Source organism: Delphinapterus leucas, chromosome 11, assembly GCF_059928025.1.
Source record: "Delphinapterus leucas isolate spDelLeu-1000000601 "Yukka" chromosome 11, BTC_Dleu_Yukka2, whole genome shotgun sequence".
NCBI lineage: Eukaryota > Metazoa > Chordata > Mammalia > Artiodactyla > Monodontidae > Delphinapterus > Delphinapterus leucas.
In genome coordinates, this window is record NC_143139.1 from 71,946,726 (window position 1) to 71,973,821 (window position 27,096).

Sequence of the window (27,096 nt, forward strand, 5' to 3'; positions counted from 1 at the left end):
GGACGGCTTGATATGATTGCCATAAAATCAGGGCTACTTGCCTCCTACCGAATAATTCAACTGGCATCTTCACAGGTACCGTGTGGGTGAAAAGCCCATCTTTCTCCCCACTGCAGACCAAGGGACCAAGCTCATTCAAAAAGGGCTGGAAATGTATGTTCTAATCCTTTTGATTTCATACACCTGCCCTTTATTTTGATTTGTGTATTTTGACACTCAGGACGAGGAGAGGTATGTCCCAAGGAAAACGACAGGATATTAAGCCTTTAAAGTAACTGTTCAAAATAACCAACATAAAGTTCCAACAGAAGTTTCTGGCCCACGTTCTAAATCAAAGTACAAAGCACATTAGGAGTGGCAAGGCTTCATTTCAAGTGCCAACGTGAAATCGTGGCTACATCTAGACTCAGGGAGAAAGCTTAGCTATGCCCTGCCCTGTACACGAGAAAGGAAAGGGGAGACATCATCCCAGACTCATTTGTTATTCCAACGCTAGAATTTGCAGGTAGAATTGCCAGACAGTTACAGACCAGAAAAAGAATCATCTCTACTTTCTCCCTGGCATGTCTAAGTATTATTGAGCAGAAGACCCTGAGAGGGAAGGAAAGAGAGGTGAACATTGCAACTGTCACCTTGTTATTCTGGTGCCCCCCCTCTAAGACTATTCATGAATAACCAAATCTTGTAGTTCAGCGAGCTGGGCTCTGAGACTTCATTTTTCTTCAAGAGCATTACAATTTTCGTAAGTAAGCCAGAACTTATTAGGAAGTATTGTCCATTGGAATGATGTAATCGCTCTCCCCCCTTCGTATAAAGAATTATCCATAGGAATGATGTAGTCAATCCCTTGTCACTTTTATTTGAAGCAAAAGATGCACCTGAAAAATTCTTGGAAATAGCTTAAAAGATGAGAACTTTGCCCCATTATTCCTACATGTACTTTACAAGCCAATATCAATCCCCAACTGAAAAAGTCCTAAAATGAGTAACTTCACATGTAAGTACAGTTAAGGAGAGATTTTTTAAAAATACACATTCAATAGCCAAAATAGTTATTTATTAATAATTTAAGGTTTTACATTCTTATAATAAATTTCAGCTCAGAACTTTACACCATGAACATAATGGAGCCACTTGTCTCCCTCCTTCATAATCATATGCATGTCGCCTGTTGAATGGGTCCCCACGCTCACACACACGCTTCCAGTTACGCACAAATTGTTTTTAAAACGCAAAGAGACCAACCCAAAGTATTGCATTTGAGGTGACACTCCCTGAAGAATTTTGTACAGAGGTAATATACTGTTTAGCACAGCTGAAGTTTAAAAAAAAAAAAGTGAGCCCATGATTTTGGTGTCTTTCCAAGATATCCCCTTTGAGACAATACAAGCCAAAATATTTACAAAAGTAAGGCAGAGTCAAACTACATTAAGAGAAAAAAAAAAAGGTCACAAGGAAGATATATGAAAGACACTGGAGACTGCACCATAACAAGGTCTCTGTGATCATAAGTGTCCATGAAAACGTCATTCAGAATTGGTAAAGTCGAGCATGCTGCAAATATATCCTTTGGATTAGAAAAGAGCAAAAGTTTCAATCGTTTTAAGAAGTGGCATACTGCTCTTTCTCCCTTTGGACGATTTCTTTTAAACCCATCAAAGGAAAAACAAACACAGTTCAAACAAACACTGTCAAATGATTTAAGATCAAATATTTACAATAATCAAATGGAGTATCAGATTCATTTGATTGATTATTTATTTATTTTCTTTTTTTTTTTTTTTTTTGCAAACTGATACTACAAATACAGAGCTGAAACCTCTCTTTGGCTCCTCTATATGCAAAATTGAGTCAGTCTTCACTGAAGACAATATAGAGTCAGTTCCAGATGCAAAAGGAAACAGTCATACAAGGCCCTAAAGAACACATGCTCCTACCCTACCATTTGGTCCTACCCTATATACCTGGAAGTTCTCGAATCCCAGTCCCTGCAGGGGTAGGCTGTACACATGGGAGTGGAGCAAACCTACTGCCTGTATCTATACAGCAGGTCCTGTTCTTCCAACGAGAATGGAGCAAATCTCTCCCTTTGGAATAACCAATTCCACACGTGGTAACCTTGTCTAATACAGACAGCTGGTGTCATGTTGACACCTGGGCCACATACAAAGAAAGCAGCCCAGCTGATGCTGCTAAGAGAAACTGCTGAAGAACGGACACATCCCAGTGTGGGGCCTTTCACGTGGATTGCAGGGAGTCCACCTGGTAGACATTCTGGTTGGAGGGCGTGGTGAAATAGAGCTGCTGTGCTGGGACCCGGTTGTCACAGGGGCTGCTGAGTCCCAGCGTCCTCTCGAAGTCCAGCAGCTGGCCCATGAAGTTGAAGTTGGGGGAGATGTTGGATTTCTTCATCTTCACAATGTCATAAGCATCGTTCATTGACAGGTTAAGCTTCTGCATGAGATAAGCCACAGTCACAGTGACTGAGCGGCTGATGCCAGCCAAGCAATGCACCAAGACACCACAGTTTTTGCCCCGGGCTTCATCTGTAAACACACAAAAAAGAAAGGCAAAATGTCAGTACACTGAAAACCACCCTTTGTGAACGACCAGTCTAAAAACTGAATAATAATGATAATAAAAAAGATTAAAAATGATTGTGTGCAGCAGTTGAGCCCTGCAGGCAGCAGAAAATGTATCACTGTGATAAAACATGTACACTGGGCACAATTACATATTTCAGATATTTTCTGAAAAGGGAGCTTTTGTATTAAGTTCCCGCCAACAAAAAACTCCTTAATGTGTGCATTCTTTGCCCCAGCATGTGAATACCAGAAACCCTGCAATATGGTCGTGAATGCCTTTTATACAGACAAGCAGACTGCAAGGGTCTATTAAATTATTCTCCAACTGTTGTGCAGCTAACAATGGAGATATTCAGGCATTTTAAGAGAGAGAGGGAAGTCACAGGGGACAGCCCATTAGGAGGAACAGGATGTCGACATGGCCTGAAAATGAGTTCCTTTGTAATAGGAAATGCATTACAATGCCTGGAGATTCGCTTCTCCAGGCTTTCAGCCCACAGTCCTTCCTGCTGGGCTCAGGTTACCCTCACTGTCTCACTGTGAACCGGTATCACAGTAACATTCAGCTGGATTACAGCATCTAGCATTCACAGGGCTTTCCAACGCCTAACTTCGTATTCTCAAACAACTCCCAGGTCTTTTAAAATTACAAAGTCATGCTAGAATTCCTGTCTACCTTGAGTACTATTATCTGGCCCTCCTCTAGTCCAAAGATTGTGGGAAAATTCTGTTGTCTACTTACGAATGGTCTCCCTTTCAAATGACTGAGTTCAGAGCCAAGCAGCAAACAGCATTTCAAATACACCTGTGGTCTGCAGCCTTGTCAAAAGGCACTTTTTCTTAGCAAGAAGATAAACCAGAATTAAGAACGCCCTTGGAACATCAGAGACCGGCAGCCCCACAAATTAGCAAGCAGCAAGAAAGATGAACAGCTTGAACTCTAGGAAATGTTAGGAATTTTGCATTTCAAAGTCTGAGCGAGGACTGTTAAAGTCTCACCTATGAAAGAAATGGCCTCAGGAAAAAACTGGGACAGGTTTTGGCTCCAGTGATCCGAGATGGGGATCTGCTTGTATTTGAACTCTCCCGCGTTCTCAAAGAGATTCGGCAAATTGGGGGTGACGTTCAAGATGTACTTGATGCCAAACTCCTCCAACACGTCCAGGTTGGTGGAGTCCTTGGCACAACCCAAATAGAGGAAGGGCAAGATCTCCACGGGGAAAGAAGGCTGGCTGTTGGACAGCGGGCTGCCATCCGAGTCCGTTGCACTACTGGGGTCTCGGTCAAGGTCAGACTCAATGTCCGAGGAGGAGTCGGAGCTGATCCGCAGGCCCCCGAGCCCCAGCACTGGCAACGGTGGCGAGCTGCTGCTACACGAGCCGTCTAGATTGGTCTCGCAGTGCAGAGCGAACTCGGCTTGGAACTTACTGAAACCACCTGCCAGGACGAGAAAAGCAATCATGTAACCCGAGATCCCGTAGTAGTTTTCACAGCTTTGAGAGCCGCAGCCTCACGCAGAAACACACCACAGAACCCTTCCAGCCGCTCTGCACACAGAGCCAGATACAAGAGAAAGACACTGAAGTGTGCACCCTTGGGAACGGAACGAACGGGCCCGCCTCCCCTGGGAACCTTTATTCTTCCGAATCCGGAAACGCACAAAATGGCAACTTTTCGAATATCTTGAAGGTCTAGAAGGGGTCAATCTGCACCCCAACGACCTCTGCCGTCCTGCAAAATCTGAACTCAAAATCGAACGATAGAAAGCAGGGAATGGTGGGGAATATCCCGGGTAGGAAGGAGACCTAGTTAGAAAGAACCGGCTACTGCCTGCGGCCGGAAGCCGGTCGATTCCGCGCGGGCCCGGCTCGCGGGTGCGGGACTCTAGAGAGGTTCGCAGCCGGGAGCCGGCAGACTGCCCCTGGCGCAGCAGCGCGGCTGAGAAGCGCCAGCCGAGCGCTGCAGGGGCGCTTCCAGCACGCGCGTCCCGCCTGCAGCTCGCAGCCCGGTGTCCCCCGTCCTGCCCCCGCGCGGAGCTCCCCCTGCTCGTACCTTCCAGGTAGAACGCCCGGCAGCCCTCGTCCTTGAGCTTCTTGAGCAGCAGCCCGAGCACCGACTCGCCGCCCGTATTCTCGTTCCAGTCGCTGCTACTCTCGTCGTAGAGCACCACGGTATCGGTGCCGCAGCGCCGGGTGAAGCGATCCCGGTCCTCGCCGCGCGTGAAGAGCGCGCGTACCGGCAGGTTGCCCTTCTGCAGGCGCCGCAGCATGATCCCCGGGATGGCCACGTTGATGGCTGACTCGATGTGCGACGACTCGTACAGCTCCTGGGGCCGGCAGTCCATCAGCAGCAGCCGCTCGTTGCCCAGCTCCAGCTGCTCGTTGAGCCACGCCACGGTCTTGCTGATCGCCATTTCCGACGCGAAGGGCACGGGTCTGAGCGTATCTATCATGGGGGTCGAGCTGCCGAAGAGGGCGGGGTACCTACCAGACGCCCCTCGGGGCAGGCATAGGCCGAGCGCGCCGCGCGAAGCCGCCGCTCTCAGAGCGGGGTTGAATTCCACCTCGCCCTTCCCAAACCCGGTTAGCCGTTGGGGCAGGCGAGACAGAAGTGAAGCCGGCGGTTCCCTCTGCACCCAGCTGCAGCCGCTCGCTCTTAGTGTCAATGAATCTCTCTGAATGAAGCTGCCCGGAGAGTTTTGTTCCTCCCCGGTGAATGAAATCCAATTAATTCGGACTCCGTGCTACTCAGAGGGGAGGAAAAAAAAAACCCAGCGGCTCCTAATCCCTCCCTCCAAGACTGCACCTCAAATCCACCCGGGCGTCTTTCTCCTAGGACTATTCAAGCCTCGATTTGCTCACGCTCCCTTAGACTCAAGCCTCGCACACCCCCCGAGCGAGGCAGCTCCTCAATGGATACAAACAGCGAGCGTCTCAATGGATACATTCTCCAGGCCAGCCAATGAGCGCGCTGCGGAAGGGGCTGTTGCCGTGGGGACGGGCCGGCTGGAACAGGTTGTGTTGATGAATTGTTAATGAGTTTGTCATTCACAAAAACGGAAAGGAATTTCCGCTCCGGATAAGCCCCAGTGCAAACAAGCTGCAACAGCGGGCTCGGCGGGAGGAAGGAGAAAGAAGAGGAGGCGGTGGTGGAGGAGGAGCAGGGCACACAAACCAGGGCACTTCAGTTGTCTCATGTTTCCTTCTGTTGAGAGTTCACACTTCGCTTCGGAACTTTTGCGCACAAATGGTGCAATTAGCAGGCACAAAAGCCCTTGTTCGCGACGCCTGGGCGCGCAAGCTAGCTTTAGGGAAACTTGTGCTGACTTTTTCCCTTTTATTCCCTTTAAACTCATTTGGACTGGAGTTCACGTTAACCCCACCCCCCACCCCCCTTAGGCAGTGTGTGGCATTTGTTTGCCAGCTTAAAAAGCCCAGCTCTGTTTACTCTGATGTTCTTTTAGCTGAGGCTGTGTTGGGGCTGGTGAACTGCCCGGGCTTTAGTGACCGATGAGGTGTTAAATGCTAATCCAACATCTTTTGAACAAAGCAGGATTTTGTTGAAACATTTTTAAGCAAGCAAACAAACAAATGCTTGGTTGTCCAGAGAATAGAAAGCAAGAAGCTTTAAAGCTTCTTAAAAAGCTCTTAAAAAGAGCGTTTTAATTAATTAATTTTTTTAAACAGTGGAGACTGCAGGAACAAACTCGTTGGTCAGTCCGATGCTTTTATTCCTCTCCGGGGGCGTGGGGTGTTATGAACCATTGTTACGGGGATCCAAATCCCCCGCCCCCGCCCACTGCGCCCGGGGGTGGGGGGCGGGTAGCGCTCGTTAATCATTTCTGAGCAAGCTAGCTCAGCTTCCGACACAGGAGCCCGCCTGGAAGGGCCGCCTGGGCGAGGTGCACCGAGGGCACGCGGAGCCCGGCCGTCTGTCCCCACCATCCGCAAAGCCTGGGGAAGTCCTCCCGCAAGGCCTGCAGGCTGCGGGGGCTCTGGAGGGCTCGGCGATTGGTTACTGTAGACCGAGGCATGTCAAAAGGGAGACTCCCTCCCGCCCCCGACTTCCCGCACAGGGTCACCCCCTTCCCTGCCCGGGCATCCCCTCCCCTGCGAGTCGCCGGGCCCTCGCGGAGCACCGCCCGCTCCTACGCGTTGCGCTCCTCGTTAGCACCCGCCGCCTCCGCCTCCTCGTTCAGCGGGCGCGGGGCGTCCGGCGACACCGAGGACCGGTGCAGGGCCGATGCGGGACTTCGGGCTCCGGAGAGGCCTGGGGTGGGTGTGGGGCGAGGAGAAGTGCCTGCCGGGAGCCCCTGCTCCCGAGGAGAGCTGGGAGTCCTGGGGAAAGTGTCTGCCGCGCTGCAGAGCCAGCAGGTAATTGGGGAGGTGCTCGCTAGGCCAGCGAGCTGCGCTCGGCCGGGGTACGGCGGAGCGGGGCGGGCGGCGGGGTCCAGATAGAGGCGTGGCGGGCGGGGGCCGCGGCGGCGGCGGGTAGACGCATTCCAGGCGCGCAGAACTCTGTTGTTATATAAAAGTACCGGGGCTGCAACTCCCAAGCGGAAAGCCACCTGTGTGCTGCCGGCGCGGCGCGCAGGGGAGGTGGAGGATGGGGGCCTGCGGCCGGAAGGCGCGGGCCCTAATCCGGCTGCCCCTCCCTAACCCACGGCGGAAAAGAGGGCGCGCATTGTCCTGCCGCCGCCGCCGCCGCCGCCGCCGCCGGGGAGGCGGAAGCGGAGGCAGCCGCTCGGCGGGGAGCGGCTTTTCCGAGCGCCCTCGCGGCGCTCTGCGTCCACCGCTGATATCGCCGAGGGCACCTGAGGTCGCGGGGTCTCCCCAAGCCAGACGCCCCACACCCACTGGCCGGCCTGCTGACCCCCCCGCTCCAATTTGCATTTTTAGTCACCCGCCTCTTCTCTGGTTTGGGGAATGTAGGCTAAAAAAAGGCGGCTGCGAGGCCCAGGTTGCCAATTTTGGAGCTTTGCTACAGTCAGGCCGCCCCTGGAGGAGCGTGTTCGGTGAAGGTGGGAGTTGCAGCGCTCCTATCCCCGCGCCTTTTTTGGGCATCCCTTGGAACAGAGCTCCCATATTTCACTGGATATCATCCAGTTCCAGCTGGAGGAGGCCTGCGCTGGAGTTGACGCCTTCGATCCGCCTCCACCTGTTGCAGATGTCCCTACCCCGAGACCTTTCTGTTACTGGAACCTGGAGGCGAGGAGGGGAGAAGCAGGATGCCTTGCAGCGGAACTGAGAAGTGCATAATCTTTCAGCCCGAGACCTCCAACAGAAAAAGCAAGAAGGGAAATTGTTTTCCACTTAGCTATTTTTAAAGTGCTGTTACCTGAGCCTGGGCATCCGTTTGGAAAGATGGTTGCAACACTTCTCAAACCTGAAACATTTAGCTTTACCCATGCTTCTGAACCCTCAGTCCTTCTCAGGACACTGTATGAAATGGCATTCAGACCGCTCGGTCCTAAAACGTGCGGTATAAAGAAAGGGCGTCTGGAGTGGGGCGGCCTGGGTTTGAATTGTACCCTCACCCCTTCCTAAATGTGCGACCTTGATTACATCGTCTAACTCTTTTAAGCCGTAGTCTTCCACGCTGGCATACGGAAAATGACAGAATCGCTGTGATGACTGAATGGGTAAAGTGAGATGCCCTAAGACGTTGTTGGTGTGTCATTAACTGTTAATATTATTTTTATCTTTCTGAATTCTGAACCTGCAGAATGGCCCCCGTCCTTTCAATCCCAAAGACGCCCTTTGATGCCTAACAGCCCGCCTGAAATTCCCTAGTCTAAGGAGAAATCCTCTGAAGAACTGCAGTAAGCAGTTAAATCCACGCCAATTTAGCCGTCAAGCAAAGCAGGTGCTGTTACAGACCACGATCAAAATCCTTTAACACAGTTAAATACCGAATATACCCAGCTACCCTTCTAACTTCTCCCTACTGGTCCCCTCTTAAACACTCTGTACACTAAGCTGATATAATCGAAGTCATATGTAGTGGGTATTTACCACCTGGTGGGCATGGTCTTGATTTCTGTGTTTACATGCATATTTCCGTCAGTCTTCAGAAAACCCATGCAAATTATCCTCATTTACAGAGATTAAGGAATTTGCCTGAGGTCACACAGGAGCCAACGATGGGGTCAGGATTTGAAGCCTGACTTTTCACAGAGCCTCAAGGACTACCACATACCTATATTACAGGGTGTTGTGGAGACCGCGCCCACCACGCTCTGCTGTTGCTGCTGAAATTTGAAGGATTCAAGGTCTGCACTTTGAATTTTGACCACCAGGCATTTCCGGACTTCACAAATTATGTTGCTCCTTCCCCACAGATGTCAAGGATCAAAAGTTAGGCTCATTTCCTTCCTGCTCCTTTTACATCTGGCGGTTTTCTTTGACTGTATGCACCTTTTCATTAGTCAACCATTCAATAAATGCCCATACAGTTTTCTTTCTTAGAGTATGTCTTAGATGGTAATCCTCGCATCTACCATTACTGATGTGTCTCAGTGTAGCACATGGGCCTGAGTTCAAATCTTAGCTCTGTCTCTAACTAGTATTTTGATAGGGGAAAGTCACTTAACCTCTCCGGGCCTCCATTCATTCATTCATTCGCTCATTCACTCACTCACTCATTTACTCTAGCTACCAGGAAAGCAGCAGTGAATAAAACAGACAAGAACCCTGCCCTCCTGGAGCTTATATTCTAGTAACAAGAGACAATGAACAAAATAAATAATTATACAGTATATTAGAAAGGAAAAGTGCTATGGAGAAAAATAAAGCAAGGAAAGGAATTCAGCAGTATGTAAAATGGGGAATAGCAACACCTGCCTCAAAGGACTGCGAGGATAGAGACAGCCAAGATGACACACAAAGGGCACAAAGTAGGTATTCAACGGTTTTTAAACTCGTTGCTTCATTTCTGCATAAAACTGACTTGCTGTTGCTGGTGATCCTGCTTTGAATCTCATCATCCTGGCCCTGTTGCTGGGGCCCCCAGGAAAAGCTTTCTCAGGAGAGCTCTAGTGACTATAAGAGCCACAGGCTTCCTTACTTCCAGAGGCCTCAGTTCCCTGCCTAGGGTATCAGTCACATGTAGAGAGCTATGTTTAAAGGCTGGAGAGTACAGCAGGTCATCTCTGATCCATTTTCATAAGTGCACAGAAACAATTTCATAGATCCTACTGTCTCTCTGTGTGATAGTGTGTGCGTGCAATGAGCACTCGTGCTTGAATTCTTCCTGGTGTTTCCCCCTGGAAAATTCCTTAAAAGAAAATCTTTCAGTTATAAATGTTTGCTTGGTTATTGGAGAAGCATTCCAACTTTGCAGGAATTTTCCTGCATTTGAGAACACTTGCGATTGATGAGACCTGAAAGCGTTAGTATGACCTTTAATCTTGGAGTAATCTCTATGAATATAATGACATTAATTAACACATCATGTGAAAATAGTTAAACAGATTTTCACCTAATAGGGAGAGTGTGTTTTGGAAGATCTGACTTAAAAATGGAGTCTTTGTTTTTTTATTTGTTTTTTTATTTTTGGCTGTGTTGGGTCTTACTTGCTGCACGCGGGCTTTCTCTAGTTGCAGCGAGTGGGGGCTACTCTTCGTTGCGGTGCATGGGCTTCTCATTGCGGTGGTTTCTCTTGTTGCGGAGCACGGGCTCTAGGTGCACAGGCTTCAGTAGTTGTGGTGCGTGGGCTCAGTAGTTGTGGCTCGCCGGCTCTAGAGTGAAGGCTCAGTAGTTGTGGCACACAGGCTTAGTTGCTCCACGGCATGTGGCATGTACCAGGGATTGAACCCGTGTCCCCTGCAATGACAGGTGGATTCTTAACCACTGTGCCACCAGGGAAGTCCCTAAAATGGACTCTGTGGCATATCCAGGATTCAGGTTTTTTCGAGGTCCCAGGGAGGCCCTCAAAGTGACAGTCAGTGGAGTGAAGTCAGACAGAGAAAGACAAATATCATATGATATCACTTACATGTGGAATCTTAAAAAAAGCTTACCAATGAACTTATTTACAAAACAGAAGTAGAGTCACAGATGTAGAAAACAAACTTATGGTTACCAGGGGGTAAGTGCGGGAGGGATAAATTGGGAGATTGGGATTGACACACACACACTTCTATATATAAAATAGGTAAGTAATAAGGACCTACTGTATAGCGCAGGGAACTCTACTCAATACTCTGTAATGACCTATTTGGGAAAAGAATCTAAAAAAAAGAGTGTATATATGTATATGTATAACTGATTCACTTTGCTGTACACCTGAACCTAACACAACATTGTAAATCAACTATATTCCAATAAAAATTTTAAAAAAAAAGTGACAGTCGGTGAGTTTCAGGACAGCTAAACCTCAGAACACAATTCACCTGCATTTGAGAAATATGTTTGAAATAGTCTGACTTTAAATAAATGGCATATGGGGTTCACAAAACTCTGTTGTGCTTTCTTGACAGGTGCCTTGAAAAGACAGCAACTTATGTCAGACCGGTAGGCACCGTGGAACCCAAGAAGCCCAAAGGACTGACAATAGGAAACCAAGGTAATATACAGTGATGCGCTGTGCATGGAAAAAACCACAGGGAGCTTCAAATGTGAGCCGCAAATTAAAATAACATGACTGCAGATCCTTGTTTGCCATCAGACTGCTTCTGGTGTTGCAGCTTCATGCAGCTTGCCCCAGGGTCAGCTGCAGGGAGCTTATTGAAGGCGGGTAACAATGTCCCCAAACAATGCAGCCGTGGAAGGAAAGGCAGGTAAGCTTACACGGGGACTAACAGGCAGCTAGACAGCAGCAGTTCCAGAGTCACATCCACAGTCACATGGAGGGAGTGGTCAGAGCTTTCCTGTAAAAGATATGGCACTTTCACACCTTGCCGGAATTATACAACCTGAAGAAAAATATGAACTACTGTGAAATTCAGACCTTGACCCCAATCGAAGTTTTTTAAAAATTAGGTCTTCATCAGCTTTCTTGGGTTTCTGTTTCCCCTCCCCTGATGGAATACCTATTAGTGTACATTCAGGATCTCATAGAGACTCTATCAAGAATATTCTTTGGAAGTTAGTCTCTAGTAAGGAAATTCACTTACAGCTAGCAGTGTTGATTTCTTCTTTCAGATGCTTTTGTCCTTTTCCTTCCCATGGGAAAACATTCCTTCATTCTTCCCTCTTCTCTTTTATTTTCACAAAGTAGGAAAGTAAAAGCACATGTAAATGTATGTGTAAGAAATCATCAGGAGGTTGGCATCTCTGCATCTGCAGTATAGCCAAGTTCACTTACTGTTAGATTTTTCTGGTTTGCTTTTTGTTTTGGAAAAGGAATGACAGCACCTTGCTTCCCATTGTACTATTTCCAAAGCCCCAGTGAGGATACTTGGTGGGAAATTAGGCTTACATTTCCTTCAGGGAAGGTGAGGGACTCTATGTATTCATCTCTCAGGAACCTTCCCTGGTCGTGTCATGGGGCCTCGTGTGTGCAGCATCCTGGGCATTGGCCATGCCGCATCTACATACAGTTTATTTGCCCTGTGCCTCCTTGTATGGGCCATGTTTCCTCGGGTGCCATTTCTCCTCATCTTGTGTTCCTTTATTTATGCAGGTGTGAGCAGCACAGGTAGCTGTTGTGTAAGAGAACTAATTATTTTTCTAAGTAGGAATTATTTCCTGCCAGCCTAATTTTGCCTCAGCAATCAGTAGAAATGACTGTGTGTCCACAATGCAAGGAATGCTTTCGCTCAGTTTATCAAACTTAAGAACTCACAGATTCCTCAGGAATATATTTGTGGAACCCCAGGAGCTTCCAAACCCCAGTCTAAGCAGTACTGCTTTAGGGCATTTGGTGGGTTAATTACAAAAGCTATATTTGGATATACCATGAAAATAACAACAGAAAGCTACAATTTATTCAACACCAAGCTTTGCATGTGTTCAGTCTAATTACGGTGATAATTCTGCATAGCAGGTATACTATTACCACAATTTTATAGTGGGGAGGGCTGGGCTCAAATATCAGGTAATTACACTGGAATCTAAATATCTCAGTCCCTTCAAAACCTCTTTAGTACCCCCTGCTCCCTACCTGATAAGAGTGACTTCATGCAACCTATTATTAAATAGCAGCATCTACATTATTTGTTCAGTTTTATCTTGCTGGTCAAGCCTGGGAGTTCTAGAGTCAGACCAATCTGGATTCTAAACCTTTCTCGAGTGTGACTCTGAAGGAAATCGCATAATCGCCATATACCTCAGTTTCCTTATCTGTAAAGTGGGGATAGTATATCACAGGACTATTGTGATAAATGAGTTACATTTGTAAAGGGGTAGGAACAATCCTGAAACAATACTAATTCATTGGCAGTTACCTGTTTTTATTATTAACACACACACCCCGCACACACACACACACACACACACACACACACACACACACACAGATCTTAATAAATGTTTACTGACCTTGCTGAAAAGGGATTATATAATGAAAAACACTACAGTGCCAGTTTTGTTCTTAGGAATAGAAAAAAAATCAGTGCAAGATTCTGAAAGAAAAATGCTAAAGAACAGAGTCAATTGCTTTACCACCCCTCTTAGTTGCTGATGTAAGCAGCCCAGATCTCAGTGTGCTGAGAGATCTGGATAGATTGGGGACCTTGGGGACATTGGTTGTCTTGGAGGGACTTCCCAGCAGTCTAGGACTGACTTGCTGAAGCAGCAGGCACTTTCCCCCTCCATCACTGCTGGCTCACAGCCCTTCCTTGCACTGTGCAATAGGTTGCACAGTCTGCAGGAGGTGAATTGGAAGTCTACTGGCCCAAGCGATGTAACCATCCTCAGTGATCTGGGTTTGTTGTCGCTGATGGGAGCACACATTGGTATACTCAAGCTTTTAAGGCCTCCTGCAACTAAGAAATCTCCTCTGGAAATTTCCTTCCTTCCTCTGACGTCTTGCCTAGCAAGAGTGCTCTGCTAAAGGCCACATGGTAGAAGCTTGCCTAGCCTTAAGTAAACGGGCCACCTGCTCAGCTCAGTTTCTATAGTAATTTTTTGCACATGCATGATCCCAAGGTTATTTTTATTAAATGTCTGACAAATTTTAGGTTTCTCTGGAGCCATCAGAAGTTTTAGATTCTTTACCAAAAGTCTAAACCCTTGTCAGGTCATGCCCCTTCCCTCCCCCAATCCATCCCTCTCGCCTAACCAGTTTCCCAGGGAAAAAGCCTTTATAATGGGGATTTCTCTGCCCTTTTGTTATAGTGTCTGTACCATAATTTACTTTAAGTAATTCAGCATAGCTACTGTAGTACTCTAATGCTTTAAAGATGGAGAATTAGCTGTGACATTCTCTAATATGAACCAATACCTTAGACTCAGTGACCTGTGAGGTTTTTTTTTTAATTTGCATAAAAGATGTTAAAAAGTTATATCTGTTGCTGAAATTGGTGGTGCTTGCGATGTGTCTTGTTAGGGGAGGTGTGACATGACCCATGGATCTTGTATGACCAAGATATAAGAGGGCAGCCAGACCACCTGCACAGGTAACCATGCAGCCTCCAGCACTGGAGCCTGTGACCCTCCACTTCACCTAGGACCCTGCCCCCTGCCCTGTGAGACTACACCCCCTGCTGGGTTTTATTTTGGAATGTTGCTGCCTTTCCTTCAGCATGGGCCTCTCATGCAAGGCGCTGTTCATCAAAATACTGAGGTGGAGAGAAGGACTCAGTTTGGATGACTGTAGTACTTGCTGAAACATTTTTGTGTGTGTGTATCTAGTTAAATTCGGTATGAGATTTACTTTTATAGTGAGTGTGAGGTGGGGTGCAGTGAAGAGTGTGACCTAAATCTGGGGTCTCTAACCGCTAGAAGCCTCTGATTTTTATCCAAAGAATCTGACATTTATCCAACATCCACCCTGGCTCAGAAGCAAAGCATTTGAAAAATATGGATGCTCAAATCCCAGCTCCAGTAAGTCTGATTTAAATGATACCTGGGTCCGAGACATCGATATGTTTCAAAAGTTCCCCAGGGAATTCCAATACGCAACCTGGGCTGAGAACCTCTGCCTTAGAAGGATTCACAGCACTCATTCCGCTTGCCTAGGGAGAGGTTTCCAGCCAGACCAGTGGGTCTCAAAATAAATGTTTAGAAACAGCTGGAGGTACTTGCCTGTGGCCCACACTCCAGACTCCCACTCAGGGACCCTGACTGAGGTCTAGAGAGGGACCCAGGCAATTGCCTTTTAGTCCAGCAGCCAATAGTGGCTCTTACAGATGGACCACACTTTGAGAAGTTCCTAATAGCCTGGACAGCCAGGCTCCTCACCCACCAGCTCTGGTCCACAAAGTATAGAAATTTTCTTGTAGGTTACCTGGAAAGATGAATCAAATAGTACACTTTATCCGCAAATATCAGAACTTCGTTACAGAAAAATGCAACCTCAGACATAACTAATCTGCTTGTCCTTGTCAACTCAACTCTTGAACTGGCACGAGCCCTGATTTCTTTCAGGGGGCTGAAACGGTACCCAGATCTGCCTGTGGTTTTGCCTAAAAGAGGGTTTCTCTTGACAACAGCATCAAGTCTTGCGTCGAACACTGTTGTGTGTCTAGATCTGAAGTGATTGCTGGAGCATATGGAAATCAGTAAGAGTCAGACCCTGCTGTCACAAAAAAGAAGTCTGATTGGGGAGGTTAGACACATGCCCAGGTTCCTAGAATGTAAGAAACTAAATATAGTAATTGCAATAGAAAAAATGTACAACGGGAACAAGAGGAGGAAATGGGTCCATTGACCCTGGGTGTTGGTAAGTGTCCCAGAGAAGACAATATTCGAGTCAGATCCCCGTGGGTAAGCAGATTCCCCCCTCTCCATGGTCCCAGAAGGATAGAAGAAGAAAGGCCTTCTGGGTAAGAGAGCCAGATGGCATGAGCGAAGGTTTGGAGGCATGGACGGACGTGCGTGAGAACCAGAGAGCAGTTGAGCAGTTATAAATGGCACAGAGTGGCAAAGAAAGAGGAAAGGTAGTTTAAAGCCAGATGGACCTGGGCTTTGGACGTCCTGCTAAGGGGTTTGGAATTTTTCTTTAGGCAGTGAGAAGTCATCACAGATTTTTATACAGGGGTGTGGCATGATTTCAGAATACGGTTCTGGTAACAAAGCGGGTGAGTAGACTGGAGGGGAGAGAGAAACTGGGGGCAGGAAAACCAGTTAGGAAGCAATTGCAGTCGTTCAAGAAAATGATGCTCTCCACCATAATAGTCCTATTCCTAAAATAATGTACTAATCACCTTGCTTCATTTTATTCCTCTTATTTCTGGGGCTAGAAAAATCACTTAGCCTTTCTGTGACTCAGAATCCCTCCCTGTTAATAGAAGATGACAAAATCCTTAACTTACCTCACACAGGGAGGTGCTGAGAGATGCTTGTAAGCCAGGAAAGAGGGGGAAATGTTATTCTAAATGCCATTGGTGACATTTCTCTCCAGGAGACAAACTGCCTTTCGCCTCTAACTTTTTATTATGAAAATTTCACACCTGCAGATAAGTTGAGTAAAAGCATCAGAAACAGTTAAGTTCCTGCAGAAGCTCCAATTGCTCAACTACCCAGGAAGTGGCTTTTTTTTTTTTTTTTTTTTTTTTTTGTGGTACGTGGGCCTCTCACCGTTGTGGCCTCTCCCATTGCGGAGCACAGGCTCCGGACGCGCAGGCTCGGCGGCCATGGCTCACGGGCCCAGCCGCTCCGCGGCACGTGGGATCTTCCCAGACCGGGGCACGCACCTGTGTCCCATGCATCTGCAGGCAGACTCTCTACCACTGCGCCACCAGGGAAGCCCGGAAGTGGCATTTCTAATACAATCACCCGCGGCCTTTAGGACGTAAATGCCATTGTAACATGTGTGGTTAAAAACACTGTTCCGTAAAGTGAAATTTTGTAAAAAAAAAAAAAAGCTTGTCTCCCCATTGTTTTTCTTTTCATTAGAAACAAAAGTGTAAGGGATGTTCCTCCTGTTACTCCTGTTGCTGAAATGCGGGTGGGGGGTGTCCCCTGTCTGTAAAGGAGCTAAACACGGTCATTTAAGTGAAGAGTTGGGCATAATGCTTTCAAGTGTTCTTGTTTTGGGGGTCCTAGACCCTGGCCTGGTAGCAAGGGACACCTGGCCGTGCCTTTTCCACCTGCTGCCACGGCCTCTCTGACAACTAGATCGCCATTTCACCACCCAGAACCATAGCAGAATTCTCTCCTCTTTTTGGAAGGGTATCACCGGTATCTGTCACAGAATGCAGTACAGACTGAAAATGCTTTCCATTTTGTCAAAATGACTGTCTTCTACCTTTAAAAAAATCCATGCTCAATATATCTGCTGAGTTGGGGCAAGATCTTCTGAGGAATAAAAAGATAAATCACATGGGGACACTCGCCTCAAGAAGCTAACAGGTGGGACCATGACCTAAGAGAGAATGTTGCCGAAGTAGCATTCAGTGTGCAGGTAGAACAGTATCAAAGTTCAAGATCAAAAAGGATGGTGGTGTTAGGTGACAGACAGAGTCCTGCCAACCCAGGATGGGACGATTTAGACTTACAATGAGGAACTCCACGGTTCTTTGTTTTATATATGAAAACTAAATGATTATAGAGTGATATAATAAGGGTACATGTCAGGAACACATAAGGAGAAGATAATATACAGTACTTTCTAAGGAGTTACATAAGGAATAAGTGATTAGTTCTCTCAAATGGAAATATTTGCTCTGGTACAGTAAATTATTCTGATTCATTTGTTCTCTCTTAACATGCATTTCTTGGAAAACTTACTGGCGAAATTCATCACAAAGTAATTGGGAGATTACAAATTACAGAAGAATAACCCTTTTTAATCCTTACACAAATTAGTTCTTATTTTAAGGGCAGTTTAAATATCACAACATCCCAGTCTGCATTTGCATTTACTTGCCCATTACACGTTGGATTCTTTTACTTCACAGAGCTCAAGGAAAACAGCTAGAAACATGGCTGTGCTGACAACAAATAATCTGTTACAAAGGGAATTAATAAAGATTTATCCATTTACTAATAAAGTAATGTGACCATTTGATAGTTCTAATTTCTGGTTAGATCTTTAAAGGTGACTTATTCACTTCTTTTCAAAAAAATGTGCAAGACATAGACTGGGAGAAAATGTTTGCAAATGACACATCAGATAAAAACTGTTACCCAACATATGGAAAAAAAAAAAACTCTTAAAACTCAACAGTAAGAAAATGAACAATCTGATTTTTAAAAGGGCCAAAGACCTTAATGGACACTTCACCAAAGATATACAGATGGCAAGTAATCAGGGAAATGCAAATTAAAACAATAATGAGATACCACTGCACACCTATCAGAATGGCCAAAATCTGAAACACTGACACCACCAGAGGCGGGCGAGGTTGTGGAGAAACAGGAGCTCTTATTCTTTGCTTGTGGGAATGCAAAATGGTCCAGCCACTTTGGAAGACAGTTTGGCAACTTCTTACAAAACTAGACATACTCTTATCATAGGATCCAGCAATCATACTCCTTGGTATTTACACAAAGAAGTTGAAAGCATGTCCACAAAAAACCCTGCATGCAGATGTTTATAGCAGCTTTATTCATAACTGCTGAAACTTGGAAGCAACAAGATGCCCTTCAGAAGGTGCATGGGATAAATAAACTGTGGTACATCCAGACAGTGGAGTATTATTCAGCACTAAAAAGAAATGAGTTATCAAGCCATGAAAAGACATGGAAGGAGCTGAAAAGCATATTGCTAAGTGAAAGAAGCAAATCTGAAAAGGCTACACACTGTATGATTCCGACTATATGACACTCTTGGAAAGACAAAACTATAGAGACAGGAAAAAGATCAGTGACCGTTGAGGGTTGGAGGGAGAGAGGGATGAATTGGTGGAGTACAGAGGATATTTAGGGTGGTGAAACAATATTATGATGGTGGATACGTGTCAGTATATATTTGTTAAAATTCATAGTATGTCCCACACCAAGAGTGAGCCCTTATGTAAATTGTGGACTTTGGGTGATAATGATGTCTCAGCATAGGTTCCTCACTTATAACAAATGTTCCACTCTGGTGGGGGATGTTGGTAATGGGGGAGGTTGTACCCTGCTCAATTTTGCCCTAAACCAAAAATTGCTCTAGAAAAGTCTTTTTTAATTAATGAAAAAATAATGCGTATGCTGCTTCCAGTTGACTTGAAACTACGGAATACAGTTTTCTCATGAATTAGATGAAAGCCCCTTTTCAAATGTCTACATATATTGTACAATTTTTTCTTCTCTTAAAAAATAAAACATTATTGGGCTTCCCTGGTGGTGCAGTGGTTGAGAGTCCGCCTGCCGATGCAGGGGACACGGGTTCGTGCCCCGGTCCGGGAAGATCCCACATGCCGCGGAGCGGCTGGGCCCGTGAGCCATGGCCGCTGAGCCTGCGCGTCCGGAGCCTGTGCTCCGCGACGGGAGAGGCCACAACAGTGAGAGGCCCGTGTGCCGCAAAAAATAATAATAATAAAAATAAAACATTATTGAGTTATATTTGGATAGATGATACTTGTGCATGGAAAAGGAAAGAAGTGGTGGAGAGTAAAAGTAAGTCTCTCCTAGATACCTAGTTCCTTTCCCTAGAGGCAATTATTATTAACTGGTCTGGTACATCCTCCCAAAGAGAGAGTCTATGCATATACAAACGTATACGTTTACTATTACTGACGTTATTACCAATGTTACACAACAGTAGCAGACTAAACATACAGGAGTGCAATTTGGTTTTTCACTGAGCACATTTTGGAGATGGGCTTTGTAAATTGATACAGCTACTATGGAGAACAGTATGGAGGTTCCTTAAAAAACTAAAAATAGAACTACCATATGACCCAGCAATCCCACTACTGGGCATATACCCTGAGAAAAACATAATTCAAAAAGACACATGCACCCCAGTATTCATTACAGCTCTATTCACAATAGCCAGGTCATGGAAGCAACCTAAATGTCCACCAAAAGAGGAATGGATAAAGAAGATGTGGTAGAGATATACAATGGAATATTAGCCATAAAAAGGAACGAAATTGGGTCCTTTTGCAGAAACATGGATGGACCTAGTGTCTGTCATACAGAGTAAAGTAAGTCGGAAAGAGAAAAACAAATATATTAACACATATATGTGGAACCTAGAAAAATGGTACAGATGAACCTATCTGGCAGGAATAGAGATGCAGATGTAGAGAATGGACGTGTGGACCCGGAGCTGGGGGGGAAGGGGGAATGGGATGAATTGGGAGATTGGGATTGACATATATACACTACCATGTGTAAAACAGATAGCTAGTGGGAACCTGCAGTATAGTGCAGGGAGCTCAGCTGGTGCTCTGTGGTGAAGGAGATGGGTGGGATGCAGGGGAGGGGAGGGAGGTCCATGAGGGAGGGGATACACGTATACCTATAGCTGATTCACTTCATTGTACAGCAGAAAGTAACACAACATTGTAAAGCAACTATACCCCAATTAAAAAAAAAAAAGAAAGAAAACATAAGAGCTTCTTCATTCTCTTTAATGGCTACATAGTATTCTGTTACATGAGCATAGATAGCATAGTTTATTTATGCAATCTTCCTATCCATGGGCATGGTGGTTCTTCATAATCTTTTCTGCTACTGCAAGCAATAACTGCAGTGAATATGCTTTTATACATTTATCTACTTCGTATATGTTTGTGGGATAAATTCTTAAATGTGGAATTGCTTGGTCAGAGTATGCAAGTTTATAATTTTGCTTCATATCACCCAAACGCCCCTTTCAGAGATTGTACTAGTTTGCATTACTGCCACTCACGTATTTTTTTCATACCTTAGCTGACACAGTGTGCTCTCAAACCTTTTGCCAATCTGACAGATGAATCTTGATATCTCGTGGTGACTTTAACTTCCATTTCTCTTATTAAGAGTCAGGTCAAGCATCTTTGCCTATGTTTAAAGCCTGTTTGAATTTCCTTTCCTATGAACTATCTACTCATATTCTGTCCCATTGTTTTGATTGGTAAATAAGTAAATTAAAATCCTATTTTATTTGTATACCTTATTTTTCAACCATAATATTAAGTTGATGGTAGCCACTGAATTTAAATACCATAACTCAATCATTAGTTTCAAATAGAAAAAATAAAATGTGGAGGCACTTAATCCCTGAGCACACTTTGATATATAACTCACTGGTGCTTGACTTTTCCTTTTCAACTCATTCTAAATGTCATCTTATAATGAAAACTGTTTCCAGTCCTCAGGCTTGCTCAGGGTCCAACAGCTCTGGTTTTTGTTTGTTTCGTTTTAATCCCAGAAGAGTGTCTTAAACTCAGCCTCAGACATTATTATCTATGCAAACCTTCTGAGGAATTTTAATTCATTAAAATAACAGCCTTAATATTGTCTTCCAGCATTCACAGTCTCTGCCTTTCGATAGTACCAAACATCTAAGCGCCTTTATCCTCACCACCCCCCCACCGCCCCCCCCCCCCCCCCCCCCCCCGCCTCTCAATAAGAAGATCCTATCTAGTCCATTAAATAGAGAAGTGAAAAAGTCCTTTTCTCTTTCTCAGTCTGGGTATGGTTTAAAGTGTCTTGTTTACAATCTCCAAATATCACATTGCTCTTGGTGGCAGATATTCTCTAGCTATTGATTAAAATATACATATTTTACCCTAAACTGAATATAATGAATCAAAAGGATTTTGAGTATTACTTTGAACCGGCTTTATCACACCTACATGTCAGGAATTTGCTGAGAGTGAAATAGAAGGTAAAGACACAAAGAAGACAGAGGATAGCATCAAAGGTGATACGATGGAGATCAGGAAGTAGGTTTGTAAATACCAGGCTGTATGTATGTAGGAGAAGCTGCTATCTGTTGTTCTGGTTTATCACCAACCAGGCTGGGCAGAAGCAACCAATCTGAGAAAAGAATTGCTGGTATCCAATCATACTGTGGTGAGAGGAAACCCACTTACAGGAAAGTTAGATGAGATTTAGAGACCATATTCTCAACCCAGAAACACTTCACTGGAGCAGTGCTAGTTAACCTTAACGCAAACTTTAGATCTCCATTCATTCTTCTTATTAAGAAGACAATAGACTGTTGGCAGGAGGCCAGACTGAAGATATAATGTGTGATTTTTTTTTTTATCATTGTCTTAACCAAATTTCCTAGAGAATAAAACCTGCAGCAAAGATTACTTGCTAAGGCTACGTTGGATACGGCAATCCCAGGGCTGCAAAAGTGAGAGAGAAAGAGAGGTGAGGCAGGAGAGAAAGGAATGCAGATACCAGCCGGGCGTGTTAAGGAACTGGCCATAAAGTCACGAGGAATTACGGGCCAGTTGCTCATCCTGCAAGTCACCTTGAAGCAATCCATCAGGTAGGGGTGGGGGTGGAAGAAGGAAGAAGGGTTTATCTTCTTGGCCTCTAGTCCCATGATTCAAAGTTTAAGTCCTCTGCAACATCTGGGTTGTTTTTCAGCCACTTCAGGGAGCCATTAGGAAAGCCAGATTCCACATCTTAGCAAGCTGACTGGAAGACATGGGAGGGCAGCAGCCATCCATAAGGTACATGAGTCTTGTCTGGTCAGACCTGGGCCAGGAACCACTGAGGCTTCTGTTATGGCAGGTGAGATGTGGTTCCACCAGAACCCCGCCCCCAGGAGGCTGTCCATTCAGGAGGAGGCAGAGGCTGGGAGTCAGGTGAATCTGGGGCATCCCCAGAGGCACAAAAATGAGTCCAGTATGGTCATGTTTATAAATTATGAAGAATCATTTTAAAGCTTTTAGGATCCAAGAATTAGTGCTTTTGTGAAGGTTAGTATGAATGACTTTCAGTGAGTCATCACATCATAATGAGGGTGGAAATTCTATTATTAACAAGATTTATGATGGCTGAAATATTTTTTATAATTATTCAGATTGATTTCTGGACTAAGTTTACTCATTCTTCATCAGATGACTTTTATTATTAAAGTGGATCCTGAAGGAGTGTTCATTAATAAAAAAATGCTCTTAACCACAATTCTTTGGTTCCAAGTGGTATATTTGTGTTAAGAAACATATGTCAACTTCTAGACACATATTTTACCAAAACTCCTATTGCACTAAAAATCACAAGCTTTTACCTCTCTGCACATTCATTCGTGTGCTCACAACAGGGTCCTGTGCTGTGGGTCTAGGGGAGGGAGGGCAGATGGTGGTGATGGAAGTGGGGGAAAAAAAAATCAGTGGAAGAGAGTCTGTTGATGGAATGAGTTTCATAATCTAAAAATAAAATAACCACAATTACTTATCCTAGTATGCCATCCAGATAACATTTGGAAATTTACATAGAAGTAACAGGAGGGCCTACATGAAGCCTTCTGAAAAAAAGTCAGCTTTTCAAAAATGTATGTTCTCTTGGATTTTCGGGACTCTAGAAACTTATTTTTAGTTATCCGAGTGAAAAGACCATAGTTGTTGTCATCTGCATACAAACATTAAGAAGCTCACTTTGGGGACCAATACATGCGCACTTGTCCCCAACATCGTACTGTCTTTATGTCCTTTCCACGCGCCCCCCCACCATCAAAAGCCCCACCAAGAACAATTTGTGTTTCCTGCTTCCTGCTTCAAGCTCTCTCCTCCAGCTTCCCTCTAGGCATTTGCCAATCCCTTATGAGGTTAGAGAGCTTGCACTGTGGCACAGAAAGAATATTCATGTACTGACTTCATATCCTGCAGGAGAAAGAAGACAGCAGGAGAAACTCTGTTGCCACTAATTGAAAGGAGTTTATCACCTTATCTTTAGAAGGTTTAATGTCAAAACTTCAAAGAGAGGATAAACAGTCCAATCTGAGCCTAGCTTGAGTTTCCCACTTTCCCTGGAGTTTCTATGTCTCAGAGGAATCTGAGCGGATGTGGAATTACATGTTAGTACCTGAAAGCGGGCACAGCCCTTACCCTAAAATGAATGTACACTTACTTCCAAAGGACTCGTTTCCAGAGTGTGGTGGAAGGAACAACAGAGACAGCTACACAGAGACAGCTACATGCCCACACGCTCGCCCATCTGCCGTTCCAACCACACATCTCTCCCCTCCGTTTCCTGCAAATGATTCATCTATTCTTTTTTTCCTTCCTTAAAAATAACTGTGTAGGTATTTAAGGAGGGGAAAGTCATTAAGAAAAGTGGAACCTGGAGTTCTTAGGATGAGGTAGAGCAGATTAAACAGTCTGGAATTTCACAAAGCAAACAGTGTGGGTGTGGGCTCTGGGCTCTCTCCTGCTGGTGCCTCGTTTCATAACAGGCTCTCACCATCCATCATGAACAGGTCAACAAGAATGGCTGCATGTAAACTATGAGCATGTGAGTTGCTAAAGAGCAGAAGAGGAGACAACAGCGGAAGTCGGGAAGGATTCTGGATTTCCCAACTGAAGATGCTGTTCATCTTACCCACCGTCATCCACGGCTTCTGTTGCTAACTCTACACTGATGAATGGCACCTTTGTGACTTTTTCTAATAAGCAGACCAAAAAGCTGCCACCACAGTCACACGTTAAAGGAGACCCTGACCAATCACCAGAGAAGGTGACTACGACCGTATCCCCGACACCAAAGGGTTTTAGTGACAACATACTGCATATTGATGAGCTCGTCCAAAAGGAGGGGCTTTGTAGATAGTTATTAAATTCCATCACTTGGAGGCAGATGGGCCTTGGTTCAAATCCTGGCTCTGCGACCAACTTCTGGGACATTAGGCAAGTTGCTAAGCCTCTGGGACTCTCAGGTGCCTCACCTGTGTGTTGGGGGATAAGGACACCTCCCTCAAGGGGTTGGAGTGAGGGCCGAGGAGAATGATATAGGTAAAGTACTTCCTGGGGTCCTCAGAAGAAGGTAGATACACAGATATCAGATGACTAAGGAAACGTCTTATCATTTCACATCATCTTCTGTCACACCTACACCTTGATGAGAGCAAAGTCAAGAACTCAAAGGGACCAAATGTAGCCTGTTCCAGTACAGACTCGCCCATCAGGAGGGACCCAGCAATAGAATTGCATGGGACATACTCTTCTTGTTAACGCAAGACACGAGGAGGGGAGAAAGAGGGAGGTAGAGAGAAAAGGAGAGCCTGATGACATCTTCTCCTTCCACCCCCAACAGTCGCTACATCCCCTGTGGCAAGTGAAAGGCCTGAGAAGTGAGTGATCCCTTTGCTGAGTAAAATAAACAGTTCCCAGATCAGACTGACTTCATAAAGACTCTAGCATGATGCTCCCATTTTTCTCATCCATAAAATGGGTGTCATAACAGCACTTACATCTTGAGTTGTTGTGAAGATGAAATAAGATAATCTATGTGATGGACTAAGTACAGGAGCCCAGGACAGTCAGCGGTACATAAATGTTAGCTACTGTTATCACTTTGTGTCCCTTGTCAATATATGGAGTTGTTAACAATTACTTTATTCATTAACTTGTTTCTTGATTGATCAATTTTCATTTAATAAACACCTGCTCATTCCATTTAGTGAACTGAATCATTCAGTGACTCATTCATTTATTTATCATCAAATATGTATTCAGATCTTACGTTATGCTGATGCTATGCTAGGCTCAGGAGATGCCAAAGCTCATTTGGCAAGAAGTTCGAAGGCTGGTCAGGGAGAGAGACGTGTAAAGAAAAACAGGACGAGTCAAGGTGTACTAGATGTCAGGAGTCAGGAAGGGCTTCACAGAAGAGATGCTTTTTTGTTTTTTTTTTCAAGAAGATGTTGGGGGTAGGAATTTATTAATTTATTTATTTTTGCTGTGTCTGGTCTTCATTTCTGTGCGAGGGTTTTCTCTAGTTGTGGCAAGCGGGGGCCACTCTTCATCGCGGTGCGCGGGCCCCTCACTGTCGCGGCCTCTCTTGTTGTGGAGCACAGGCTCCAGGTGCGCAGGCTCAGTAGTTGTGGCTCACGGGCCCAGCTGCTCCGCGGCATGTGGGATCCTCCCAGACCAGGGCTCGAACCCGTATCCCCTGCCTTAGCAGGCAGATTCTCAACCACAGCGCCACCAGGGAAGCCCAGAGGAGATGCTTTTTGAACTGGATCCTGAAGGATGAGCAGCCCGAGGAGTTTGGGCTTGGGAATTTCAGGTAACAAAAACAGCTTGCAGGGCTTCCCTGGTGGTGCAGTGGTTGAGAGTCCTCCTGCCAATGCGGGTGACACGGGTTCGAGCCCTGGTCCGGGAGGATCCCACGTGCCGCGGAGCAGCTGGGCCCGTGTGCCATAGCTACTGAGCCTGTGCTCTAGAGACCACAAGCCACAACTGCTGAGGCCCACACGCCTAGAGCCCGTGTTCCGTAATGGGAGAGGCCGCCACAGTGAAAAGCCCACACACCGCAGCAGGGAGTGGCCCCCGCTCGCCGCAACTAGAGAGAGCCCGCGGGCAGCAACGAAGACCCAACACAGCCAAAAAAAAAAAGGAAATAAACAAAACAGCTTGCAAAAAGAGATGAAGTTGTGGAAAAAAACAAACAAACAAACAAACAAAAACAGGGCTGGGAGCCATGAGGACTTTGGTGTGGGTGGTGCTTGGCCATCCGCCTGGCGTCTTTCCCTGAATTCAGGCTCAACCCTGGGCTGAGGCCACGGAGGCCCACCTGCAGCTCAGCCCTACCCCAGGGGTTGAGCCCAAGCCTGCTCTTAGAGGGAATGTAAGTAGCTCAGCTAATCAATATTTAATGAGCTGGGCTCGGCTTCTGTTCTGAGGCCCTGCTCCATTTCCAGCTGTGGCTGCTTGGTCCACGGATGGCTATTGCCTGCCAGATTCCTCCCCTTTGCCCTCTCAGGTAGAACACAGACTGATGACCTCTTGTTGAAAATCTCTGCTGACAACCATATGGCTGAAGCGCCCCATCACTGCCTAAATAGGAATTCCCATCTAGAACCTGTTTCAACCACCTGGGAGAACCGCCGCTAGAATCCTCGCATAAACAAACCTGGTTTGGCTCACCACTGATTGAATTCCTAAACGCCATTCTGACTATTGCTAATGAAAAATGCACTGCCTGGATATTGAAGGTAGCACCAAACATAAGCTTTGGGGGATACAGGTTATGCAATATGCTTTTGTAAATTCCCCACAAGCATTTGGACTTAGAGAAGGTGTCCAATAAAAGCTCTCAGAATATATGAGCCTTGATGTTTTAGGCCCAGGCCTGTCTGTCCTGATTGGCCTTTGATGGCGTGTGTCATTTTCCTTAACATCGCTCAGATTAGGACGCTAGTCATATGCTAGCAGCAACAACTTTTAAAAAAACAAACTTGGGAATAAAGTCACGAGAAGAAATAAGGACCATTTGGAAACCTGAGAACCCATACGTTCTCTATGTGATTTTTTTTTCTTTCAGGAAGGATTTCAAAGTTTCAACCTGTTTTAATGCTAGCCCATCTG

General features: G+C 45.6%; 2 protein-coding genes across 12 annotated transcripts; one reads left to right on the plus strand and one right to left on the minus strand.

The window, feature by feature from the left end:
- Positions 1 to 1,040: 1,040 nt before the first annotated feature.
- On the minus strand, positions 1,041 to 5,047 carry DUSP6 (dual specificity phosphatase 6). 2 transcript variants are annotated; one of them, XM_022552402.3, is made up of 3 exons: positions 4,638 to 5,047; positions 3,585 to 4,022; positions 1,041 to 2,546 (listed from the first exon to the last, which is right to left on the minus strand). In XM_022552402.3, exons 1-3 carry the CDS (start codon positions 5,035 to 5,037, stop codon positions 2,239 to 2,241), a joined length of 1,146 nt encoding a protein of 381 aa, XP_022408110.1. In that variant the 5' UTR covers positions 5,038 to 5,047; the 3' UTR covers positions 1,041 to 2,238. The 2 variants fall into 2 exon arrangements, with proteins under 2 accessions (XP_022408110.1, XP_089777229.1); XM_089921103.1 differs by lacking the exon at positions 3,585 to 4,022.
- Positions 5,048 to 5,303: 256 nt separating this feature from the next.
- On the plus strand, positions 5,304 to 27,096 carry LOC149748052 (uncharacterized). Of its 10 annotated transcripts, none has more exons than XM_089921105.1 (4): positions 5,304 to 11,150; positions 21,846 to 22,052; positions 22,154 to 22,239; positions 23,988 to 27,096. In XM_089921105.1, exon 1 carries the CDS (start codon positions 7,191 to 7,193, stop codon positions 7,830 to 7,832), a length of 642 nt encoding a protein of 213 aa, XP_089777231.1. In that variant the 5' UTR covers positions 5,304 to 7,190; the 3' UTR covers positions 7,833 to 11,150; positions 21,846 to 22,052; positions 22,154 to 22,239; positions 23,988 to 27,096. The 10 variants fall into 10 exon arrangements, with proteins under 10 accessions (XP_089777231.1, XP_089777232.1, XP_089777234.1 ...); XM_089921106.1 differs by having other exon boundaries at positions 5,304 to 9,480; positions 11,065 to 11,150; positions 22,154 to 27,096; XM_089921108.1 differs by having other exon boundaries at positions 5,304 to 8,941; positions 11,065 to 11,150; positions 22,154 to 27,096.

Coding starts and splice junctions, on each gene's coding strand:
- DUSP6 (XM_022552402.3), bottom strand. CDS start 5,037: ATGATAGATACGCTCAGACCCGTGCCCTTCGCGTCGGAAATGGCGATC. Junction 4,023..4,637: donor CCGGGCGTTCTACCTGGAAG/GTACGAGCAGGG, acceptor TCGTCCTGGCAG/GTGGTTTCAGTAAGTTCCAA. Junction 2,547..3,584: donor TGAGGCCATTTCTTTCATAG/GTGAGACTTTAA, acceptor GTGTGTTTACAG/ATGAAGCCCGGGGCAAAAAC.
- LOC149748052 (XM_089921105.1), top strand. CDS start 7,191: ATGGGGGCCTGCGGCCGGAAGGCGCGGGCCCTAATCCGGCTGCCCCTC.